At 39.0% G+C, this 24,400-nt stretch overlaps 3 protein-coding genes across 5 annotated transcripts in view; 2 read left to right on the top strand and 1 right to left on the bottom strand.

Annotated features, from left to right (window-relative positions):
- The window catches only part of tet1 (tet methylcytosine dioxygenase 1), a 48,797-nt gene extending 43,408 nt beyond the window's left edge, over positions 1 to 5,389 (bottom strand). Inside the window, exons 1-2 of one of the 2 annotated variants that reach the window (XM_057342761.1) lie at positions 5,036 to 5,389; positions 2,380 to 3,863 (exon numbers count right to left, since the gene is read on the bottom strand). In XM_057342761.1, the coding sequence (XP_057198744.1) occupies positions 2,380 to 3,738 (1,359 nt within the window). In that variant the 5' untranslated portion in view covers positions 3,739 to 3,863; positions 5,036 to 5,389. The remainder of the gene's footprint in view (positions 1 to 2,379; positions 3,864 to 5,035) is intronic. The other variant, XM_057342762.1, reaches the window with a different exon arrangement.
- Positions 5,390 to 6,112: 723 nt separating this feature from the next.
- On the top strand, positions 6,113 to 11,093 carry slc25a16 (solute carrier family 25 member 16). 2 transcript variants are annotated; one of them, XM_057342084.1, is made up of 10 exons: positions 6,113 to 6,224; positions 7,161 to 7,303; positions 7,623 to 7,715; positions 7,829 to 7,962; positions 8,142 to 8,205; positions 8,313 to 8,434; positions 8,515 to 8,581; positions 8,694 to 8,856; positions 9,135 to 9,203; positions 9,296 to 11,092. In XM_057342084.1, the coding sequence occupies exons 2-10, from the start codon at positions 7,207 to 7,209 to the stop codon at positions 9,450 to 9,452; spliced, it is 966 nt and encodes a 321-aa protein (XP_057198067.1). In that variant the 5' UTR covers positions 6,113 to 6,224; positions 7,161 to 7,206; the 3' UTR covers positions 9,453 to 11,092. The 2 variants fall into 2 exon arrangements, with proteins under 2 accessions (XP_057198067.1, XP_057198068.1); XM_057342085.1 differs by having other exon boundaries at positions 6,144 to 6,220; positions 9,296 to 11,093.
- Positions 11,094 to 11,833: 740 nt separating this feature from the next.
- On the top strand, positions 11,834 to 24,365 carry alox5a (arachidonate 5-lipoxygenase a). Its single transcript, XM_057342848.1, has 14 exons — positions 11,834 to 12,085; positions 13,329 to 13,527; positions 13,618 to 13,699; positions 14,180 to 14,302; positions 14,745 to 14,851; positions 15,069 to 15,241; positions 20,555 to 20,701; positions 20,849 to 21,052; positions 21,133 to 21,219; positions 21,305 to 21,483; positions 21,988 to 22,109; positions 22,447 to 22,547; positions 22,675 to 22,845; positions 23,029 to 24,365. Exons 1-14 carry the CDS (start codon positions 11,936 to 11,938, stop codon positions 23,206 to 23,208), a joined length of 2,025 nt encoding a protein of 674 aa, XP_057198831.1. The 5' UTR covers positions 11,834 to 11,935; the 3' UTR covers positions 23,209 to 24,365.
- Positions 24,366 to 24,400: the final 35 nt, after the last annotated feature.

Raw genomic sequence — 24,400 nt, 5'->3', positions numbered from 1 at the left:
GGAGCTGCTGAAGTTACAGTAAAACGCGACTTGGTGGCGCTCAAGCACACATTGACGAAGAGGAAGCCAGATGAATTCTTCTTCTGTGTGACACAAGCGAGAGTCAGAAGCATAAAGTTGCGCATCGCCACCTTGTGTACAGCGGGGTTTCTGTTTTTATTAAGCGCCATCTATGTCAGGGTGTGATTTTGCACGTTCACTCGGCTCATCGCCAGTGAAAAAAAGTCTTGAAAAACGCTGGCGATAAGCGTGTGCTATCGCCCCGGTGTGGACTGGCCTTAAGGCTTTAAAAAATCTTTGGAGCGATGGAACTAAAGCAAGTCCTAAAATGCTAACTCGCTTCCGGGTTTTGCATACAAAAATACGTCATCTCTGAGTTTATTTCAAGATCGAAACACTCCGAAATCCACAATCCAAGGCCAAATCAGAGTTTGTATAATAATAATGATCTAGACTAAACACTGTTCCAGCAGCACTTCCAGTTTCTTTTTTTTTTAAAGATATTATTTAACATTTTGATTCGGTTGTAAATGTTCTGTTGGTTGTATTCTGTTTAAATGTTTGCTTAGTGATAAAAACTAAAACAGGAAGTGCTTCTCAACCAGCATTGTTTAAATCTTTGAGTCCAAAGTTCTCTATACTGTGACTTTCATTAAAGTAACCATTCCTGCTTTCAACAACAGATTGTATGCAATTGAATGCAACAGAACATAGTGGTCCGGAGATGGTTTTTAAAGGCTGAATCTTAACTTGAGTTTTTTTCAATACATAAACATTTACACATACCGCAACAGAAAAAATGAAGAGACCATTTCAGATTTCATTCTGTAACCTACTAACAATATTTCTTTAAAATGTCAAATAAAATATTGTTTCTATTTGCACTTATTTGCAGAAAATGAAAACTGGAGAAACAGGTCAAAATAACAGAAAAGATGCTCTATATTTTTTCAGATCTCAAATAATCTCAAAGAAAACAAGTTCATATTCACTGTTAAGCAATACAACAATCATATTTGTACATGTATTTAGGAAAATATGAATGTGTTATGCATGAATTATGTGATAACGTCAATTTTTATCACAGTTTTCATATGTCTTGTCATGCTGTCAGTCTTTCACATTGCTGTTGAATGACTTTGTCATTCCTGAGGTTTGATTGTGTTGAAATTCAACAGACACTGGACTGGAATGGCCATAATACATCTAGAAAAGATGATTTGAAATGATAATTTGGAATGGTCTCTTAATTTTTGTCCGTGGCTGTATATAGGTCGCAAAATGTTGAACCTCTAAAAAAGTACAAACAACATTCATCACAAAAGTATTTCAAATGACTCCAGTGGGTCAACACATGTCTTCTAAAGCAAAACAACTGGTGTATGTGAGAAAATGATTCGTATTTTGAGCTTATTGAGAGAATTGCATTCCAAAGAGATTCAAAAACAGCAACACATTGACTTTAAGTCTCATTGGTTCTTGACCACCACATGACTAGTTTCAGTTTCGCTAAATAAACTCAAAATGGCACGGTGGTGTGTAATTGAAAGAATGTTCTAATCTCTTAAAAAAAGCACACTTATGGTGACAATTGCTGAAAAACATATAATACAGTGACCACAGAGGTACGTGTGCCTGCAACATAAAAAGGATGCCCTAAAAACAAAATACTGCATGTGATGCCAATTCTTATGCTGAATTGTCTGCTTCTAAGTTTTTGACACACATTGTTTCAAAGCAGCAATTCAAAACAACATTACATCACTATCTACAATTTCATAAACACAGGGCAGGACACACCACAACATGGACACACAACATACATAGAGTGCCATTCAGTCTCTCTCAGACATGCAGGCCACGTGCACAGCTCACGGTGTCATGTGATGCCCTCATAACAAAAGCTTGTCTATTTTTTGCTTTGCATTCATATTTGCTTGAGGCAGTGACTTGAGGAAACATCGATGGAATGTAAAAGTATGAACGAGAAGCCAATGTGTCTTGATTTCCTCACATCAAACCCTCTCCAGGCTAGTGTCATTAACTGCTTGATGTTCATTTTTCAAGTAAAGTGTAAATGTAGTCAAGTCAGAGCTGTACTGAACATTTATGTGCAGTCAGCAGGTTACAGTATTTACATGCAAGCAAGCAGTCAGGGCTGTGTCGCAGGTGCTCAACAGAAGCACATTTATTTTGCATATTTATCAGCACCTTCTGTAGCCTTCGGAACCCAGAAAAACACAATAAGGAACTACCCACCAACAGTTGGAAAAAGTACAACAGACAGGAACACAAACAGCACTTTATATTCAGCACGTCTGAGTCCAGACAATTTTCCAAACGTACGTGAATTAAAAGTGGAAGATCCGTGTTTCTTACCTCAGCAGTGCAGCCCTTCATCCTTAGCTCAATACACTTCTTCAGCTTACAGATCTGATGACCTGTTTTTCGGTTCAGGCAACTGCTGCATTCCCCGCAGTTGATCTTGCGCATGCAGGGCGTGCAAACTCCACAGTGACTTCTCTTTTTCCTCTCTTGAACCCGAAGTAAACGCAGCTGGATATCCTTAGCTTGGAAAGGAGGGTTTCCTGATGTTCTGTGCTCCAGGACCAACTCTGACTCGCTGTCGAATGAGGACCGGCTGCTCTCGGTGCTGCTGTTAAAAGACACCGGCACGCGGTCCGTATCACAAAGAGCGCTGTCGTAAAAGCTTGCGCTCAGCGAGAGGAGAGAAAGCGCTCCCTCTTTCTTCACTGACATTTCAGCATCCTCAGTTTCATCTTTGGTGTCCATGTCTACTACAGTGCTGTGAAACTCAGTTTCGTCCACCTGGGGAGCATCTATAAAGTTTTCAAGTGGGGACTGGCACACTAGGGAAGTCACAGTTTCACCTGCTTCTGCAGAGTGTTCTGGAGCGTTTCCGTCAGGATAGTCGGTGTGTGTGTGTGGTTCATCGTTGACCTTCTCAGCTTGACCTGAAACGTACGTATCTGCCTGTGAAGGGGAGGAAGATGTTAAGCCTGAGGTATTGTTTTTGTACGCAGAGTCTACGTTACTGACGGGGTCAAGCTGCTCAACAAGTGCCACGTTCGGCTGCTCGGAAGAAGCCGAGCGGTTTTCAGCTTGTGCAGTTTCTGTGTTTGCTTTCAGCTTCTCCTCCTCTGCCTTGTCTGTGTTGTGAACAACAGTCTCTCTGTGCTCCTCTGCAGTCTCCTCAGAGTCGATGTTAACGGTAAGTCCTTCTCCAGCCGGGATAAAGGAGTTCATTTGTAGGCCATCACAATTAGGATCATGAGGTTCTGACCTTTCAGTATCAGTATCCTGTTCCTTGATCTTCTGACCTCCTTTTCTGCCTTTACCTGACCTCTTGCGAGACTCAAGGTCCCGTAGGACGCTCTGACATGAGAGACTGCTCCAAGGTGACTTCCCTTGACTATTAAGTTTTGACAACAAGCCACTTTGCTTCAAAGAACCACGGGTGTGCCTGGATCCTTTGACAACAGGGACATTCTTGCCTCTCCTCCTGCCAGGCTTAATGACAACACTCCTCTGGGCCCTCTTGACTGCCTGCTTCTTGACTGTTGACTTTTTGATCTCATCTTGGCTCCTTGTAGCCAAGCCATAAGCTTTGAGTGAGTTGACCGTTCGTCTTGTGGTCATGAACGCTTTCAACCCCCTAACATTTTGCTTTACAGACGCACGTGTTGATCTCTTGGGTACTTTGGCAGTATGAGGCATAGTTGAGCTGACAGAGTGAGGGCGGAGCGGTACAGGACAGCCGGCATGGGAAACAGTACAAAGTTGACTCTGGGCAGCACTTTTGAAATATTTCAAGTAAACTTACATTGAGAATGTTGCATTACCTGTGGAAAATAAAATGTATTATTACATTTTCCAAACACAAATATTTTATCAAATAAGTTTGTTGCATGATGATGTACCATCAGATGACATTCATAACTAAACATTTAAGATAATTTAGTGTTCCATTAACCATACAGGACACACGCCATCTCAGATTATTATTATCGTTATGTGTAGCGTCATATACTTTTCAAGTGCACTTTACTCAAGATAATGTGTGCATGCACAGAGTTCATTCAATCATTCATGCACAGAGTATCTCACCTTACGTAGTGTCCCAACTGTGTAAAACATTAATGTAAACTATACTTTAACCTACATTTTTTTGGTATAAACTATGTAAATAAGATGATGCTATAATATCCATTAGTATAAAAATATTAAATATCTACATCGATTTATCTGGCAGACAAAGTATATTCAAGGTACACATTTTTATTTTTTAGTGTGTACAGTATGTTCCCTGGGCTTAAACTCCACCAACATTATTTACAATATAAAAACATTAAGTAGGCTAAATGTCAAATTGGTTATATACAGCATTACAACATTTTCTTGAATTATAAAAAGTAAAAGCATAATAGAGTACGTTGTATAAAACTGGCATAGCATGAAGATCGCCTACATTCCAACCTACTGCACAAGTTAACATGCATTTTAAACTTTAAACGTATATTTAGCCTATGTGACTACGTCTTCCTGCTAAATACTCATTTTCTTAGTTTTCAGTATAAATGTTACTCGCGTGATTAAAGTGAAACGATAATCAAATACTAAACGCTGTAACTTCAATGTAAAGTTATTTTAAAGGCGCGTACGTGATTAGTTCGAGTTGACAAGTGAATCTCGAGGACCTCGCAGATGTTTACACGCGCTCTGTGTCTCAAAACATATTAGGCACCCTACTTAGAAAGCATTTTTAGCATAACACAGACGCCAAGTCAGGCATCTATGTGGGAGCTCTCTGGGTTTCGAAACACGGTCGTGGTAACTGACTAATCGCTTAACGTCCTCTCACACTTATATCTCAACAGATTGTTTAGGTTTTGACAAAGCCGTTTACAAACTATTAAATGTGATAACAATTGAAAATAGCCATAGTTAAGTCTATAAACAGCAGTTTGCCGTATTGTTGCGAACACTTTGAAGGGAGTTGAAATACTTTACATACCAGAGAGACAGTAGCGCTGTCTGAAGGGCTAATAATATTCCCCGCCTGTACAACACGACTGATCCTTCAGCATTTTCCCTTCGACCCGCGCGTGACCAACATATCGCTCTGCAGTGTTCTTAACGTACGTAACGTAACGTAACGCCAAACTGTACCTGGCATGCTGCCACAGAGAGTTAAGCACCTGAAAGACAAACCCAATGTCAATCCATTTGGTACCGCAGCCAGAGTCAAGCTAGCTACACTCTCCAGTCAACTTCAGGCTATTTAATGGACGTCCGTCAGGTGGCGGGAAAACGCGGACTGGATTCTACCGGAAGGCTAATTTATCTGTCGTATGAATAATTAAAAACGAATTCAATCATCAATGTGCTTCTGGCTACCATGTCGTGTATGCCTGATAACCAAAATGTGGAGTACCACGTTTTGAGATGACGTCAGTTTCACTGTGACTAAAATTTGTGAGGTGTAATCGAAATACGTTTGAACTTGTACAGCATTTGCGTCTGTGAAACTCTGTAAAACACTGTAAAAATGATATGATTAGTAACTCACGGCAACATATATTTTAACATTACTATGATTCATCGAAATAAGTTCAACTTGTATTTGTGTTTTCATGTTGATTTAAGATATGAAAACGGCAATTTGTAGTAATCGTAGTATTTAAATGTGTATAATGTGCATTATTGGATTATTGTCAAGGCAGTAGATGTACAATACACAAAAACTCACAACTAAAATATTCATATACAGGCAACGTAAAAATGGCACATAGCAACCATGTAAAACTCCCAAGAAGAAACATTATAAAACAGAAAATCATTGTATCAAAATAAAAATAATTTTAAGAACATATTATTGAATACAAAATATAAATTACAACAAAGGCGAAATCAAGCATTCACCAAAAATACGCAAACGGCACAACAAATTACCATACGAAACATCATAAATCAAATAAAAACATAATATACCATTAAAATTATATATAACCAAGGATTAAATATATCATTTTAATTATAAAATTAAATAATACAAAAATACTCTTAAGCAAAATAGACAGGCCGCGTGGTGCGGTGACGTATGAATCCTGCGACAGTAAACGAATCAGCGAAGGACATGCTATGGGCTTAACTGCCAAAAAACACGTGAAAATGTTTAATCGTGGCTTGACTTTTTATTGTATGTAAGTACACCTTCTAAATTCCCATAATTAAAGATTTAGGGATTTAATCTATAACGACTAGGATTGTTGTCATGAGCATGTTTTATAAACGCCGTTAATAGAAGGCAGAGTTGACAGTTTGAGTAGTTCCGCAGGTCGATGTGGACAGTTGTGCAATCCGCTGACCTTGTTTCGGAGTAATTACAATTGTATTTTCTATGCATGCAAGCATTCAACTGAGTGCTACTGCAAAACCTGACTATTTCTGTACGGCGAGAATTGTTGCACTGTGAAGTGTGGAGGCAACATATAACGTATAGCAACAGTTACCAGGGTAACATTGTCTAAACAGCATTGTATTTCGTATCGTGACACAATTTGTGGTGTAAATGCTATGCTGGCGATTGAACGTTATTGCTAACGACAAACAGATACACTAACAGAAATAACGTGCTTTCACCATTTCTGGTTATTGTATAATGGCATTACTATGATTTTAAACCTTATTGTACAATACCTTGTACAGTTCAATGCTTTACACTTTTCTAAATTCATATAATCGTATAATTACAATCACTGTACCAGCAAATCAGATTTTTTAATATTATCCAGCCTAAATATCAAATAATTTTACTATAAAGAATCATTGCCACTGTAACTATTGCATGTTTGAGTTGAAGTTGAATTCATTCATTCCAGATCTAATTCTGCCCCTCACCTGTCCAGATGACAGCTGTATGTCATGTAGTTTGCTCTTCTAGTTTAAAGGGCTGTGTGTATTGTAATTGCATTTCTCAAAACCAAAGACTTGTAATAGTATTGTCGTCATGTAAATTAGGCGTTTACAACTCTATTTCTGCCTGATAGGACTTGTCTGTGTGCATAGTCCAACCTGTGGCACAGATAAGTTAAGGCGTAGGAATAACAATGCATATGCTTGTTTTAACCACATTCCAGAGTGTGCTGAAGACATGAGAGTATTGGAATCCTGATAACAGACATCATGACAGCAGAGGCTGTGTCTTCACAGAGTCCAGCTCAGATCCCGGCTCCTGTTCAGAGGGACTTCTATTACTGGACCCGCTCCTTTGTAGCAGGAGGTAAAAGCAAACTTTCGATCCTTGTTAAATCCACTTGTGGAAAGTGAGTAGTACATACGTTCAGCCACTCATACATATTATGTAGTGTACAATGTGTTATTGGAGCGCCAATATAGGTCACAATTTTCATTCCTTGTTTACCATTTTCGTTTTCTCAAAGAGAAGCACTTTTATCCAATCGTCTTCAGTCTGATTACTTTCAATTTGTTTGCGTTGCTAGTGCAATGCCATATTTGACCAGTTAAGCTACCAGACCACTTTTATGTGATGTTGTGGGACAGTTGTAACACTGTTGTAATGCTGTTTCTGTGTTCAAAAGGTGTGGCAGGATGCTGTGCAAAGTCCACCATAGCACCTCTGGACAGAATAAAAATTTTACTCCAAGCTCAAAATCCTCATTACAAACATCTTGGTAAGTCTGTATTGTGTATGCGAACAACGTTTCTTATTTAAGGAATTATTCTTTATAAGATAATCGATCAACAGACACCTGAGTTTGTGATTGTCTTTCTTTATTATTTGTAGGAGTGTTTGCCACGCTTACGGCTGTGCCAAAAAAGGAGGGCTTTCTTGGGCTGTACAAGGGAAATGGGGCTATGATGATCAGGATTTTCCCATATGGAGCCATTCAGTTTATGGCTTTTGATAACTACAAAAAGGTTTCTTTTATTTTAAAGTCATCTAATACTAATATCAACCAGTGTTGAAATAATAAATTGCCTTGACGTTGTAAACTAATTTTTTGTGGCTTGACTATAAAGTTTGCTTTGTACTAATGCCAACGATACTTTTTGTTTAAATGATGTAATGCGTGAAGATGTTTCTCATGTCTTTTTAGTTCCTTAGCACACAGCTTGGAATATCTGGACACATTCACCGGCTGATGGCGGGATCTATGGCAGGTTTGTTATTTGTTTCATAACACTTGTTGTACAAGGCCTTTTAGTGTTTAATTATGTATAACTTCATGATGATTCATGTCTCTGTCTGCTTGTCATGCTTTCCACAGGAATGACTGCAGTTATTTGCACCTATCCACTTGATGTTGTCCGAGCTCGCTTGGCTTTTCAGGTGACAGGAGAGCATCGCTACACTGGCATCCGAAACGCCTTTCACACCATTTACCTGACGGTACGAAGGATGGAAAACAGGATTGATTGAGAACGGTTTTGTGGTGCCTTTATGGATTACTGTGTTTTTTGTTTTTTAAGGAAGGAGGAATCTCTGGCTTCTACCGCGGTTTGACCCCCACAATAATTGGCATGGCTCCATATGCAGGTTATTATCGTACAATAAAACATACTGATATTTTGGTGTTCCAGATTTAAAAACACTTTTTACTTCAGCTGATAGATATCCACTAGTTTTGTTCATTTTCTCTGTCCTACAGGATTTTCTTTCTTCACCTTTGGTACTTTGAAGACTCAGGGACTCGCTCACTTTCCAGAGCAGTTAGGCAAGCCGTCTCTCGACAACCCGGATGTTCTTGTGCTGAAGACTCATGTCAATCTGCTGTGTGGTGGAGTTGCTGGAGCAATTGCTCAAACTATTTCGTATGTTTTTCCGTTCTTTTTGTAGATTGTCTTTAAGAGGGTTTGTATGGTTGTTGGAAACCTGGAAATGTCCCAAATGTTTTACAAATGTAAAGTTAAGCAGAAAAAGTTATGGAAATAATTTTGTAGTAATGCTCAAGTATTTCATTAACTAGGAATCTCTATCAAATATTTTTTTAATGAGTACCGGATTACTTATAGTGTTTTATAGTCCCACAGGGACATTTGAATACTGTACATTTGAATATTCTAGCCCTTGTCTTTTTTCTTGTGCGTAGATATCCACTAGATGTCGCCAGGAGAAGAATGCAATTAGGCACTTCACTTCCTGATTCGGACAAATGTTTGTGAGTATTATAAAATGAATGATTTCAAGTGAAATGCCTATGAACTTTTTCATGCGATCGCTAATATATTTTTGCTTTATTGTGTTGAGCAGCACCTTCACAAAAACCCTTAAGCATGTGTACTCTCAATACGGTATTAAGAAAGGATTGTATCGTGGTCTGTCCCTCAACTACATCCGCTGCATACCGTCACAAGCTGTTGCCTTCACAACATATGAATTCATGAAGCAAATCTTTCATCTGAATTAGAACAAGTGTGACTGTGCCTTAACGTTGAAATGACCCCTGGAAACAGCAACATCGTCTGCCATTCCGGTAAACAGCAATGTGTTTTTAAAAATCCCTGCACGCTAATGGAAAACCTGTGGCTTTACACACACCAGCAACAGTCTCTGGGCAGAGGACAAAGAGAAGACTTGGGTGTGTGCCCCCTAGCAACCAACAGTGGAAATTGCATGGCAACCCGATGTCTATAAAACATTGGAAGTGAATATCACTCTGAATATTATGCCTTTACTTTACATCAGTTATGCCATCACAATTATGTCAGCGATGATTGCAGAAGGCACGCAGAGTGCTTTAAGGTACTGTATTACTAATAACCGAAGCAACTGAAAATGTTTGTTGTTTTGTTTTGTTTTGTTCCAAGAGATTGAACCTCATTTTCCATAGCCAGACTTGATTTATATAGAGTTTTATATTTCATCATATCCTTGTCAATCATTTCAAGGGTTATTGACTGATAATTATCTCACTCGGAGTGTCTATCATGCCTATGCAGTATTAATGAGTCACATTTGCATGTCGAGGTTACTGTGAATAAACTTCAAAACTGCTCAGTGACAGACTGCTCCAGCATTGTGCATGAGAATCATAGACAAGCAACATCACGAACAAGCAAAACTGTTTGTGGTGCTGTGCATGTCACAGGTGATATGTATAAATTATTCACTCATTTGTCATTGGAACAAAATGGACTCCATTAAATGAAATATGAATTTTGTTTTCAGACTGGTTAGGTAAATATAAATATGAAATGAACTGTGAATAATGCTGTCTAGCCTCTATTCTGAGTCCCTTATTGTACGTAGTCGCACATTTTAAGTGTAGTTTGTACACTTTCACCAAGTACAACTCATATGTCTTATGTGTTTCTTTTGTTCTGCCATATGGTGGCACTGTTGCAGTGAAATGGTGTTGAATGGCCACTTGGGCTCATGTTGACAGGATGAAAGAGAACATTTACATGTAAAAAAAACATGCTTGTTTGTTAGAAGTGCAGTGAACAGACAGAGGATTTTGTTTTAAAACTGATGAAATGCAGTTTTGTGACTGAAAAGCAGCAGTAACAGTAATGCATAATGGGTCATGATGAATTTCAGGTTTATTTGCACAGAATACCACAGAGCTGAATCACTCATGTTTGTCTTAAGTTGTCTACTGATTCTAGCGAATCAACAGTTTTTATGGCTATTCACAATCTTAGATTTTAATATGCTTTGCTCTATTATTTATTTGTTCCTTTATTTGTATTAAAATACACGTTGAGAGCTTATTGATGATCAATGACATACTGTTTGTACATGATTGTTCATTTTTATGTTAAATATTAAATATGACTAAACATGGAGTAAAAATATCAACCTTTTTTCTGAGTTTTTATAATGTTTTAAATGCACAAATGTTTAATGTTATTAAAATCCATTAGTCACCCAGTGGGATTTACCTGACATTCCCTGACCTTCCTGATGTGTAATTCATTACTTATTTACTGTACCTACCACTTCCTCTTATGTGTGTGAGGTACTGTTGTCTGATAGAATGTTGTTGCTTATTTGGCTGGAAAATATGCTATAAACAAAACATGGATCATAGTGGTGTCATACTGACAAACGTTAAGAAGTAAAAACTGAAGAGTGGTCATTGGAAAGTAATGTGCAAAGCTCTTTTACTTCACTATGAGATACGCACATCAAATATATTTAACATATTAAAAATAAAAAATGATTGCATTTTATTTTGTAATTGTGTCCCCTAAGGCTCAACCATCCTCACAATAACTTAAAAAAAAATAAGAAGCAAAAATACATTTCCTTCATTTTTATCAGCAGGAGATACGCCGCAGATAATGGAAACCCATACAAACTGCTGATGAGAAACGGATTTTTTTTTAAAGTGTTTAGCAACTGCCTGCTCAAAATAACACTTTTACAATCATTTTTACAAGCAAGAACTATATCTGATATGCATAACAGTCGCAGTATAAGATTCAAGTTTTAAGAGAAGCAAGTGTTTGCTATAAGATTTTGTTATGCATGTGCATGACCTGTAAAAAACATGTTTAAAATGAATACTGCTAAAATAAATACTTTTAAACACTGTTGTATCGAGATCACCAAAGAACACATGACCTCTATGCACAAACGCATAGACAGTTCACACAGGAGGTTCGGTCAAGTTTATCACAGTGGTTATCAAGATCACATCTACACATTTCCGCGAATGTGTGAACGCTGTGGTGTATGACTTTTTAAATGTATGTATGAGTCAGTTAGAGAGAGAGAGAGTGTGTGTGTGTGTGTGTGTGTGTGTGTGTGAGAGAGAGAGAGAGAGAGAGAGAGAGAGAGAGAGAGAGAGAGAGAGAGAGAGAACAGGAAACAGTGTTTTTGAGACTCTTCTTAAAAAGTCCATTGGAGAATTTGACAGAAGAGCTGTTCTCCAGCCCAACTAAAATGCCCAACTACACAGTGACTGTAGCCACAGGCACACAGTGGTTTGCTGGAACAGATGACTACATTTACCTGACCATGGTGGGATCTGAACACTGCAGTGAGAGAACTCTCCTGGATAAACCCCTCTATAATGATTTTGAGAGAGGAGCGGTAAGATATTGATTTTTTACTATTTATAAAAGTCTTGGCAAAGAATTTGAAACAGATTATTGCATGAAATATAGCCGTGTCTTTTACTTTCACACTTTTAATGTTCTAGCATTCTTTCTTGTATGACTGTTGTTGAATACATTTGTCCAAAAGATGTGTAAACCACAAGTGTGCTGAGTTAGTGGCTTAGTGTGATAACTCTATAATGCTGAAAAAGATAGTTCTGTAAGGTATTAGGTTGAATAAATGTCATCTGTAAAAAATTTGTTCACCATGTTTCCCATTTACATATTGGTGCTCTCTTTTGCTGCCATTTAATCCTAAATTAACTTTTTCCTTGCCTAAAATTATGTGTCAATCTGTCATTTAGGAAAACAATGTGCACTGTTATATCAAATATTTATTGTACGTTGAGAAATACAGCACTCAGTTCTAATTAAGAAGAATAAAAAAAACTGAATAAAAAATCAAGGTTGGGTGTATAGGCTAATTTCTAAAAATCTATTAAAACATCTTTACTGTCAAACAAGAAAATCTGCTGGGGTTGACTATTATGATTAATTTGCACATTACATACAGTATGTATCACAAATGCAGCAGCCATTTTCTGTTTCAGATAAGCTTCTCTGCAATGATTATCTGTAAATTCCCAACATATTCCTTATAGTTTGACGTAGGTGAAACATCATGCTGTGAAAATGCACAATTACCTAAATTATATAAGAAAAAATAAAGTGCACCACAATCTGTGTGAACATAGTCTTTAGAATGAGAGATGAATTTATTATTGCTTGATTTCAAAAGTTATCAAAAGAGTATGTAACAATGTCAATATGCATTAAATATAGACTGGTCCAGAAGCACTTTCGATTTAATTTTTTTATTTAAAAAAAATCTTACACATATTTTTTAAGCTTAGATATATTCATTTAACATTTTGGTTCAGTTTTTAATGTTCTGTTGGTTGTATTTTGTTCAAACATTTGTGCAGTGATAAAAAACTGAAACACCAAGTTCCTCTGGACCAGGGTTGGACAGCGTTGTTTACATTTCCCGAAGTGTCTATAAAGAAAATATGTTTATACAAAGAACAGTGTTTGTATTTCAAATAGAAATGTAGTCATTTAAAAAAAAGAAAAATTGTGAGTGTGCCCACAAGGTCTGAATCAAAGATTATGATAAGATCAAAGACATTGCCTGTTCTGTATGTAACATCTAACCCACTCCACAAACCCACTGTTAGGTGGACTCATATGACATCAGTGTTGGAGAGGACCTGGGTGAAATCGAGCTGATCAAAATCGAAAAGAAGAAATACTGGATACACGATGATTGGTACTGCAAATACATCACGGTCAAGACACCACACGGGGATTACATTGAGTTTCCCTGCTTCCGCTGGTTTGTCGATGACAATGAGGTGATCCTCAGAGACGGCAGGGGTATGTTCTGCTCCAGTTTTGTGCATTTCACACGTAGCAACATCTGAATCTTTTTCATATTGTATTTATGCTTCAGTGCTTGCTTTCTAGCTCGATTGCCACAGCAAGATAAGACCAGGACCGTGAAGCAGCACAGACGCAAAGAGCTGGAGCACAGACAAAAGACATACAGGTTTGATGCAACTTGTTGCAAGAGCTTTACAAAGTGACTTTCTCATATAATGCATGTAATTTTATTGTGTATTAGAGAGTAACAGATAATGAATAAGTTCGATTTTTGGCTTGACCCATTAAACACATGCTTTTAATCAATTAGATATCAGCATATGACTAGACTTAAAGGGACAGTTCACCCAAAAATAAAAAAATCGTTAGTCATTTACTCACCCTCATATTACTCCACATCTGTATGACTTTCTTTCTTCTGCAGAACACAAAAGACGATATTTTGATGAATTTTGGTAACCAAATCATATTGGCCCCATTGATTGTGTGTCTTCCACTAATATTGTGTTCTTCAAAAAATGACTTGAGGGTGGATAAATGATGACAGAATTTGTATTTAAATAAATGCTATGATTTTGATTTGATGTGACTTTGATTTGAAGTGTTTATATAATACAAACTGACTTTGTTGTGTTTGATGTTGAAGATGGAAGGAATGGCACCCTGGCTTCCCTATGAGTATCGATGCCAAAGCCCACAGCGAGCTTCCACGCGACATTCAGTTTGACAGCGAGAAAGGGGTCGACTTTGTTCTCAACTACAGCAAAGCGTGAGATTTGTTTTGACATGGCTTTGCATTCATCTCATTATTGTTATCTTCTGACTTTTCAATAGAGACAGTGTTTGTGCTCATTCATATTTGCATGCATCAAAAATAACCCTGTTTGCATGTATGTCCATGCATGTACCTTTTTCAAATGCAAACACGCACTGTTCTTGTGGTATTAGAAATGTCCACAGGACTTGACCAATTGTCTCGTGTCGAAGTTTGTGTGACTGTTAAAAAGGGGAAATTGCAGAGTTCAGAAGACTGCGGTGTTGACATAAATAGTTTGAGTGTCTTTCTTAGAACTGTGCTCTAAACAATGCACTTTTATTTTAAATAAAATAATGCTATTTTTTTATTTAAATTGTGCAGTCTTGTCTGTATATATTTTGATTGTAATGCAATATAATAAATGGTCTATATTTAACTGTATTCTTTTCTTTAGGATAGAGAACCTCTGCGTAAATCAATTCATGCACATGTTCCAGTCCTCATGGACGGATTTTGCTGATTTTGAGCGAATATTTATGAGAATAAAGAACACAATATCAGGTTTGGAATCATTTCTTTAATTTGCTGTCAGCATATTTTGGACAGATCGTTCCAACCATCGTTTTTTATGTAGATGTATTGAAGAATTGCTTGACATTACACTCACATTTAATAGCTACAAACATGCTGTTTGTAATATATACTTTTGCATTGTGTTAATTCATTTTTCGACATTATAACATTTTCTGTGTTAAAATGTCTTTGTCCCATTCCACAGAATATGTGATGGAGCATTGGAAGGAGGATTTTATGTTTGGATACCAGTTCCTGAATGGCTGTAATCCTGTGGTCATCACAAAATGCACAGAGATACCAGACAAGTTTCCAGTCACACATAATCTTTTGGAGGACAGCCTGGAGAGAGGTCTCACTCTTGAAGAAGAGCTCAAGGTACCCCCTCTTTGTCATGGCGAATAGAACACTAAATCCAATAGCAAGTGTAACAGTTTATTATAATAAAATGAGCAAAGGCAAGACAATGAACGGATGTTGACAAGGTGAGTAGATTCCACATGCAGGTAAACTGAACCAGTCCAACCACCAAAGGGAGATCCAAACGGCAAACTTGGTATTCCTCCGCAAGATAAGAATCCCAGACAACTCCTGGACAGCTCTGGCAAGAAACTAGAGTGAAGATAAACATGAGTGAACAACGATCTGACAATGAGCATGGGGATTTGCAGGGCAGATATAGGCAGCCGGCAATGCACAACAGGTGCCGCCAAGCTGATTGCTAATCAGCACCCTGGTTGCTAGGCCAACGCTAACCAACAACAGACATGAGACAAACAAGCAGGAATGAACACACGGATCCATGAACTGTGACAGTACCCCTTCCCCTAGGAGCGCCGCTTGCCAGGGAACTTACCTGTTGATTGTAATCATCAATAAGCGAATGATCCAATATGTCTGGCAGGAACCCAACTCCTCTCCTCAGGATTGTAACCTTCCCAGTCCACCAAGTATTGAAATCCGCATCCCCTCTGTCTAGAGTCCAGAATACATTTACCGAATAAGCGAGTTCCCCATCTATGAGTTGCGGCTGTGGGGGAACTGGGGCAGGCGGATTAATGGTAGCAAAAAATACTGGTTTTAATTTGGAAACGTGAAATACGGGATGAATTCTCCTGTACGCTGGAGGAAGTTTGAGGCGGACTGCCACTGGACTAATCTTTTTGGTGACAGTAAACGGGCCAATGAATTTAGGAGCAAGTTTATTATAAACGGTACGGAGAGGTTCTTGGATGAAAGCCACACTTTTTGACCAACGACGTAGAAGGGAGGATTAGACTGGTGGCGATCGGCTTGGGCCTTGGTGCATGACCTCACCTGGAGGATAGACTGTCTAGCCTTGCTCCAGGTGTGGACGCAACTCTGGACAAAGGCGTGAGCAGAGGGGACCGCGACTTCGGATTCCAAACTCTGAAAAACAGGTGGCTGGTAACTTAAACTAGCCTCAAATGGGGATAGGCCCGTAGATGACACTGGTAACGAATTGTGCGCAAACTCCACAACCGACAGTTGCTGACTCCTCGAGGATGGGTTCTGGGATACCAAACACCGTTATCATGCGCTCAAAATCTTGGTTAGCCATCTCCGTCTGACCGTTACTCTGGGGGGATACCCGGAAGAAAGACTAACCGTAACACCCAACAAACGACAAAATTCTTTCCAAAATTTGGAAATAAACCGAGGCCCCCTGTCAGAGACCACATACACCGGGAGGCCATGAATACGGAAAACGTGGTCGATGACAGCAACCGCTGTCTCTCTGGCTGAAGGCAATTTGGGCAGAGGAACAAAATGAGTTGCCTTCGAGAAGCAGTCCACCACGGTCAAAACCACAGTGTTGTCCTTGGAGGGCGGGAGTCCCATAACGAAATATGGGACCAGGGTCTTGAAGGAACAGACAGCGGTTGAAGGAGTCCAGCAGAAGGTCTATTGGAAGTCTTAGAAATGGCACAAACCGAGCAGGCTAAAACAAAACTTTACACTTGGCCGCCAGCATTCGAAACTCAATAGAGTAGTCAGTCACATATCTGTTGCCTTGGCGTAACTCAGCCAATTCCCGCGCCGCCTCCCTACCAGACGTCCCTATACAGGGACGAAGTGAACCATTCTTTTCCACAAAGAAAAACCCTGCACCTGCCGGAGACAAGGAAGGGCGAATGATCTTGGCTGCCAGAGAATCAGAAAAATATTTCTCCATGGCCTCCCTGTCCGAAGTGGAAAGCGAGTATAACCTGCCCTTAGGCGGAGACGTACCTGACAATAAATCTATCGCGCAGTCATAGGGATGATGAGGAGGAAGAGAAGCTGCCCAAGACTTACTGAACACTCCCTTCAGGTCAAGATACTCAGCGGGCACATTTGACAGATCCGCATGTTCATCCTGTAACATAGAACCAGAAACAAAATAACAGGCAGACAATAAACAAGCAGGATGACAATAATCGCTCCAGGAGTCAGTGTTATGGCACCAGTTTATGTTTGGGTTGTGGCATGAGAGCCAGGGGTGACCCAAAACCACCGGGACAAAGGAGAGTCAGTCAAAAAAAAAAAAAAGTTGTTCTCAGAGTGATTGCCTGACGTGATGAGACTCACCGGTTCCGTGACATGGGTGGGAGGGATTGACTGCAGAGGGCACTGACCGAAATGGAAGGTTTGAGAGGAACCAATGGAACCCCTAGCTTCAACGCAGTCTTGCGGTCCATAAAGTTACCCTCTGCCCCCGAGTCAATCAGGGCCTCACATGAGAATGTTGTGCGACCCACCTGTAGCTGCACCGGGAGATGAGTATTGGTGGAGGAGGATTTGTCGAAAGCGACTCCGCCCGTCAGTAACCTTCCTACCGACGGGCTTCGGCTTTTACTGGGCACCGTGCCGCGATGTGACCCGCAGCACCACAATACACGCAAAGTCACCGAGCCCTGCACCTCTCCTTCTCCTCCCTAGTGAGACTTGCTCTGCCCACCTGCATGGGCTCCGGATCAAAACAATGTTCGGTGGTATCATTAACTACGCTGAAAGGTAGGTTCCCAGCATCGACCACAGTCCTAAGAAAAGGTCGTTGATCGAGACGTCGTAGCCTAGCATCCACTCTTATAGCCAGGTCGATCAACTCATCAAGGGAGGTGGGCAGCTCGAGAGTGTAGATCTCATTGAGGATGCAATCGGCCAGTCCATGCCTGAACATGTCCCACTGCACCTCCACTTTCCTTTTACACTTGGCCGCCAGCGTTCGAAACTCAATAGAGTAGTCAGTCACAGATCTGTTGCCTTGGCATAACTCAGCCAATTCCCGCGCCGCCTCCCTACCAGACGCAGCCCGGTCAAACACCTTGATTTTGTCCGAAAAGGACTGAAATGACGAACAGCATCGGTGTCCTTGTTCCCAAACTGTAGTTCCCCAGAGAGCTGCTCATCCCGATAGCAACGAAATCACGAAAGCCACTTTGGCTGCCTCTGTGGGTGTTGTGGCTCATCGGCCTTCCATCGCAGAAAGAAATCTCAGAGACAAGGGTTCCAGATGCCAAGAGATTAAACTTTATTTGCTTGAGCAAGCAAAGTGAGACACACAGAGTTCATCTGATGATGTCCAAAGAATACATATCTGACTTCATCTTTTATACAGTAACTTCAAGTTGTTTTTCACAGTGTTAACCAATCATGCTTCGCCTGACATCACCTTCTACCAATCTGGTTTCACATGATATCACTTTTTTTGTTAGTCCATCCTCTTTCTGAGTCGCTACCATTATATCTTACTTGGGTCTTAACCTGCTACAGTTATATGTCAGGTATGGCGAAGCTCTTTTGAGGTTCTTAAAAGAAAAGTATACATTTGCTTTTAGCAGGCAAATGTATATCATGTCTGTCATTTTCTAAAACCTTTCTTGCCTAATGTAATTTTTATTACCATGAGCTCGTGGTCAAATGGATACTGTGCAACCCAAAAAGATTTCTGTTCAAACAAGTTAACACTGAACACATCGGTGTTTGTGACTTTGTGCAACAACAAGCTAATGCTGAACACATCCGTGTTTGTGACTTTGTGCAACAAGCTAATGCTGAACACATCCGTGTTTGTGACTTTGTGCAACAAGCTAATGCTGAACACATCCGTGTTTGTGACTTTGTGCAACAAGCTAATGCTGAACACATCCGTGTTTGTGACTTTGTGCAACAAGCTAATGCTGAACACATCTGTGTTCGTGACTTTGTGCAGTAACAAGCTAATGAACAGACTACTTTGTTGTGAAACATACTTGAACTAATGTCTGCAAAGTGTATGTGCTGTATGTGTTTTCAAAGTGTACGTGTATTTGTAATGTTAAGCAGATGTCTAATGGTTCTGCTTGGTGCTCCTCATCGGCCTCTAATCTTTGACCCATGATGCCATAGCCTTTGCTATATCAGAGAAGTGTATGAAACCTATAACTGACTTAAATGTATTATTTCATATAAGAAACTCAATACTGTAATAGAAAAACCACCATATGGGAAACGATGAAGGCTGGAGAGTAATATGAAGAGAACAGGTAGTTAGAAATGAGCGACATAACCGGGGCTCACCAGAGTAGCAGGTAGGAGGCGGTAGACGGGGTTCGACATGCCGGCTGGAGATCTCAGGGGATGAAGCTGCGAGAGGGTGGGGCGCAGCGGGCTGTTGGGCAGACTCAGTCTTAAACTGTTGAAACTGAGCGGTTAACTCCGAAACCTGTGACACGAAGGCCTGAACGGCACGTCCCGTGGCAAAATCTGTTCATCGTGTTGTCCCATGCGAGCGTTGCTGCTGGTAAAAATGTCTCTGATCTCCGCCACACTTGCTGGATCGATTCTGGTCAGATCGTTCTGTCACGGCGAAGAGAACACAAAATCCAATAGCAAGTGTAACAGTTTATTATAATTAAGTGAGCAAAGGCAAGACAATGAATGGATGTTGACAAGTTGAGTAGATTCCAGATGCAGAGATCCGATGGTAAACTGAACCAGTCCAACCACCAAAGGGAAATCCAAACGGCAACTTGGTATTCCTCCGCAAGATAAGAATCCCAGACAACTCCAGGACAGATTTGGCAAGAAACTAGCGTGACGAGAAACATGAGTGAACAACAATCTGACAATGAGCATGGGGATTTGCAGGGCAGATATAGGCAGCCGGCAATGTACAACAGATGCCGCCAAGCTGATTGCTAATCAGCACCCTGGTTGCTAGGGCAACGCTAACCAGCAACAGACATGAGACAAACAAGCAGGAATGAACACACAGATCCATGAACCGTGACACTCTTAAGACATGTTAAATTTCATCATTACCAGTATTTATTTTACCTTATCTAAGTTCTGTTGTCTCGATTCTTATTTCCACTAATGCTACCATACCAAATGTAAAGTTGAAAGATTAAGAAAATAGTTATTTGCTGGATAAAAGCATCAGCAAATTTAATAACTATTTATTAACTATTAACTTATTACATAATGTAACTGTATGATTTATATATGTTTTATTTTCCAATTTTTGCATATAACTTTGTGATAGATGTTATTCTCTGTATTTTTTTTCTTTAAAGCAAAACACATCTCTTCAGGAATGGCAATCACCTATTTTTTATTTCTTATTTCTTTTTTTATGGTGGATACTTTTTCTTTTTCCTACATACTGTAGTTTTCCCTATATATAAAATTTGTCTTGATTTTCAGGCAGGAAACATCTTCATTGCTGACTATGAGGTAGTAAATGGAGTGACTGCCAATTCTACGGACCCATGCACTCTTCAGTATTTGGCTGCACCCATCTGCCTGTTGTACAAGAACAGTCAGAACAAAATCATGCCAATTGCAATTCAGGTATCTGTACTATGCTGAAAACGTGGATGGTGTGAATGAAACAATACCAATAATTATAATACAGTATCTTAATTTTTTTTGCAATGATAACATTTCTGATTATACAGAGTATGAAGTTTGAAATGGACCTTTATTTCATTCACACAGTTGGGTCAAACTCCAGGGCATGATAACCCAATCTTCCTCCCGAGTGATGATCAGTATGACTGGTTGCTGGCCAAGATCTGGGTGAGATCTTCGGACTTCCACGTACATCAGACAGTCACGCATCTCCTTAGGACACATCTGATATCCGAGGTCTTTGGTATAGCCATGTACAGACAACTACCTGCAGTTCACCCTGTTTTTAAGGTAAATGTCCATAACGTTCATGATAATGTCCATAATATTCACTGTACAATGTTCTAAAGGGGCATATTTTGCTCCTCTAGTTGCTGTTACCTCACATCCGTTTCACCATTGCTATTAACACCAAAGCTCGTGAGCAACTCATCTGTGAGTGTGGACTCTTTGACAAGGTAAACAAATCTGTCGCTCTTCACAAACAAACTCTGACCTTTAGGAAGCAAGGTTGTTTATTGTATGTGTGTGGATATGCCACAGGCTAATGGCACAGGTGGAGGAGGCCACGTAGAACTAGTCCAGAAGTCCATGAAGACCTTCACCTACAAGTCCTTGTGTTTCCCAGAGGCCATAAAAGCTCGAGGCATGGACAACCAGGAGGAACTGCCGACCTACTTCTACAGAGATGATGGCTGCAGAGTCTGGGAGGCTGTGACAAAGTATATCTCGTTCTGTCTGAGAAGCTTTAATTAAAGGGACAGTGTAACCATTTACTGACCCACATGTCATTTCAAACCTGTATGACTTTCTTTGTTCTGCAGAACACAAAATAATATATTTTAAAGAACTTTGGTAAACAAACAACTTTGACCCCCATTGACTTACATTGTGTGGACACAAAACCACTGAAACATTTCTCAAAACTCCTCAATTGTGTTCCACAGAAGAAGGTCACAGAGTTTTGGAATGACATGAAGATGCAAGTAAATGATGCAAGAGTTTTTAATTTTTGGGAGAACTATCCCATTAAACACAGAAGCCAAACTGAAAGTAAAAATGAAGAATCTTAAAAGAAATGTAGATGTTTTAATTACTTTGTTTAATTTTTTACCCTCAAACTTTGATTTGAATACTTTTTGTAGGATGTGAATGTGAATGATAATTCAACATCTTCAACGATAATTATGTGTTAATAATTTGCTATTGATTTCATCTCCTCACAGTTTTGTGACAGTTGTGGTGAACATCTACTATGACAGTGATGACACACTTCAGAAAGACGAAGAGATTCAAGCGTTTGTTAAAGATGTTTGCAGCTTTGGGATGCAGGATTTTGACTTTTGTGGTAAGCAAAAAAATTCTATGTTTTTATGACATCAGTTACTCTCAGATTAACCCAATTGTCTGTAACTTTTATACTTAAATGGTAGTTTGCAAATCTTCAAGTACAAAGTTACCTATTTCATCACATGTTTGGGATATTACACTAGTAGATTCAAGACATAATGTCAATGCACACTATAGCTAAAAAATGAAAAGCTCTGCTTGTTTCCAAACAATACTACATAAGATACCTCTGTTAACTTTTAATGGTCTTTTAATGTGATCTGTGCCACACGTGTAGCACGTCCTCATGTCTGACCAAAATGAAAACTGTAATGATGAAATGTTGCTGTTTGCAGAGTTTCCCAAAGCTTTACAAACCAAAGAGCAGCTAGTGGAGTATCTTACGGTGGTAATATTCACTGCCTCTGCACACCATGCTGCGGTTAACTTTGGTCAGGTAAGTTGATACAGATGTTGTTGTAAACACTGAACTAATTTGTCATTGCTTCATTTTATTCTTGATAAAGCCTCCTCTTTCATCCAATTTTGAACTTTGACTAAAACTCTTACGGTGACATCTCCAGTATGACTGGTGTTCGTGGATTCCGAATTCCCCTCCAACCATGCGAAAGCCTCCTCCAACAAAAAAGGGAGAGGTGGATCTGAAGTACATAGTGGAGAGTCTGCCTGATCGCGGCCGCTCCTGCTGGCATCTGGGAGCCGTGTGGGCCCTCAGTCAGTTTCAAGAAAATGAGGTGTGATGTTCATATTGTAAAATCATTCATTACTGTTTCTAAATGTTCAAATTCATGCTGTTTTGAGGAAATAAATGCTAAAAGTCAGACTAGTATTGAGGACGTACTGTAATGCTTGCTTGTGCTTTATGTAAATAATAAGAGATTAAGGGATAATCATACTGATCAATGTTATTTTTGCAGCTGTTTTTAGGCATGTATACTGATGAGCATTTCATTGAGAAACCTGTGAAGGAGGCCATGGTGAAATTTCGCAATAATCTTGCAGAAGTGACCAAAGTCATCAAGAACCGAAATGATGGCAAGAAGCTGCCATACTACTATCTGTCTCCAGACCGAATCCCAAACAGTGTGGCTGTCTGACACACCAGGATAAGATGCTTTAACAGAGTTGTGTTAGAGAGTCAGGATTCATTCATGATTCAACAGGAATCATTTTTATGCATCATGCTTATGTTTTCTCTTTTTCCTATTTTAATACAAGTGCATGATTCATATACTTTTTACTGTATTTTAAATAGTCTTTGTAACTTTTTACTTTAATAAATGATCTGATAATAATTTGCTCTGCCTACAAAATGACTTACACCCCTCTTTTTAAATGCCTCTTCATTTTTTAGTACATCCTATCCAATTATATGTTCTGTTTTATAACGCTCACTTTTTATGATTCAACCACCGAATATTTTTCTTGAATGTATATACATATATATCTGGAATACAGAAGTGATAAAATCATGTGTTAAATGCATGGGGTTGCAAATAGAATTTCATGTTGACTTAAGAAGGAAACAAAATAAATGTCATAATATTGTAGCTCTAATTTTCAAATGTCAAATAAACGGTTATTAATAATTTATAATTTATAATATTTTTGTAAGAATAATTATTTCATATGAATAAATAACTTGCTGTAGGCTACTTTACTCTTAAAAAGAAAAAAAGGTGTTGCAAAAAATAGCAGTTATTTTTTCACCACAGTTGTTGCTGTTTCTGGTAATATACTATACTTGAGTACATGGCGGTTTCCCACTTCCTTTTGCTGCAGTTTATTTAACAGTTAAACGAATATAAGAAAATCTCACATAATGTTGTACTCTTTTCATTGCTTTCTTAATTTTACTTATCAAACAAAACCAATAAGAAGTATGTATTACAGGTAGAATAATGTTACTGTATCTTGCATATGAAAACCTTGTTTTATACATGATCATTTTAGCAATGTACCCATAATATCCACATTAAAAAATAAAAAATGCTTTGTGCTAAGAAAGCCCTTGGAAATTTTTAGCTGTCGAAAGTTGTAAGGAGGAAGTTCTACATCCATGTAAATGGGAAGAACAAATCTTACATCATATCCTCAACCTTGCGGTTTTCCTATAATTGAAGAAGCTCGAGTGTATTTTTCCTTTTTGGTTTTTACCCCCAAAATAGGTATTGCCTAACTACATGCTTGATAAACTATAATATTGATTCAGACCTTTTCCTTTCGAACATTTATCAAGTAAACTTACAATATAATAAGCTATCTCTGTCTGATGTATAATCAAGAAAC

This window comes from Triplophysa rosa, linkage group LG9 (genome assembly GCF_024868665.1).
Source record: "Triplophysa rosa linkage group LG9, Trosa_1v2, whole genome shotgun sequence".
NCBI classification, from domain to species: domain Eukaryota; kingdom Metazoa; phylum Chordata; class Actinopteri; order Cypriniformes; family Nemacheilidae; genus Triplophysa; species Triplophysa rosa.
Note: the sequence above shows the minus strand (reverse complement) of the source record. Positions and strands in the feature narration are given on the sequence as shown.

Coding starts and splice junctions, on each gene's coding strand:
- slc25a16 (XM_057342085.1), top strand. CDS start 7,207: ATGACAGCAGAGGCTGTGTCTTCACAGAGTCCAGCTCAGATCCCGGCT. Junction 7,716..7,828: donor TCCTCATTACAAACATCTTG/GTAAGTCTGTAT, acceptor TATTATTTGTAG/GAGTGTTTGCCACGCTTACG. Junction 9,204..9,295: donor CCTGATTCGGACAAATGTTT/GTGAGTATTATA, acceptor TGTGTTGAGCAG/CACCTTCACAAAAACCCTTA.
- alox5a (XM_057342848.1), top strand. CDS start 11,936: ATGCCCAACTACACAGTGACTGTAGCCACAGGCACACAGTGGTTTGCT. Junction 12,086..13,328: donor ATGATTTTGAGAGAGGAGCG/GTAAGATATTGA, acceptor ACCCACTGTTAG/GTGGACTCATATGACATCAG. Junction 21,484..21,987: donor GTCTGGGAGGCTGTGACAAA/GTATATCTCGTT, acceptor ATCTCCTCACAG/TTTTGTGACAGTTGTGGTGA.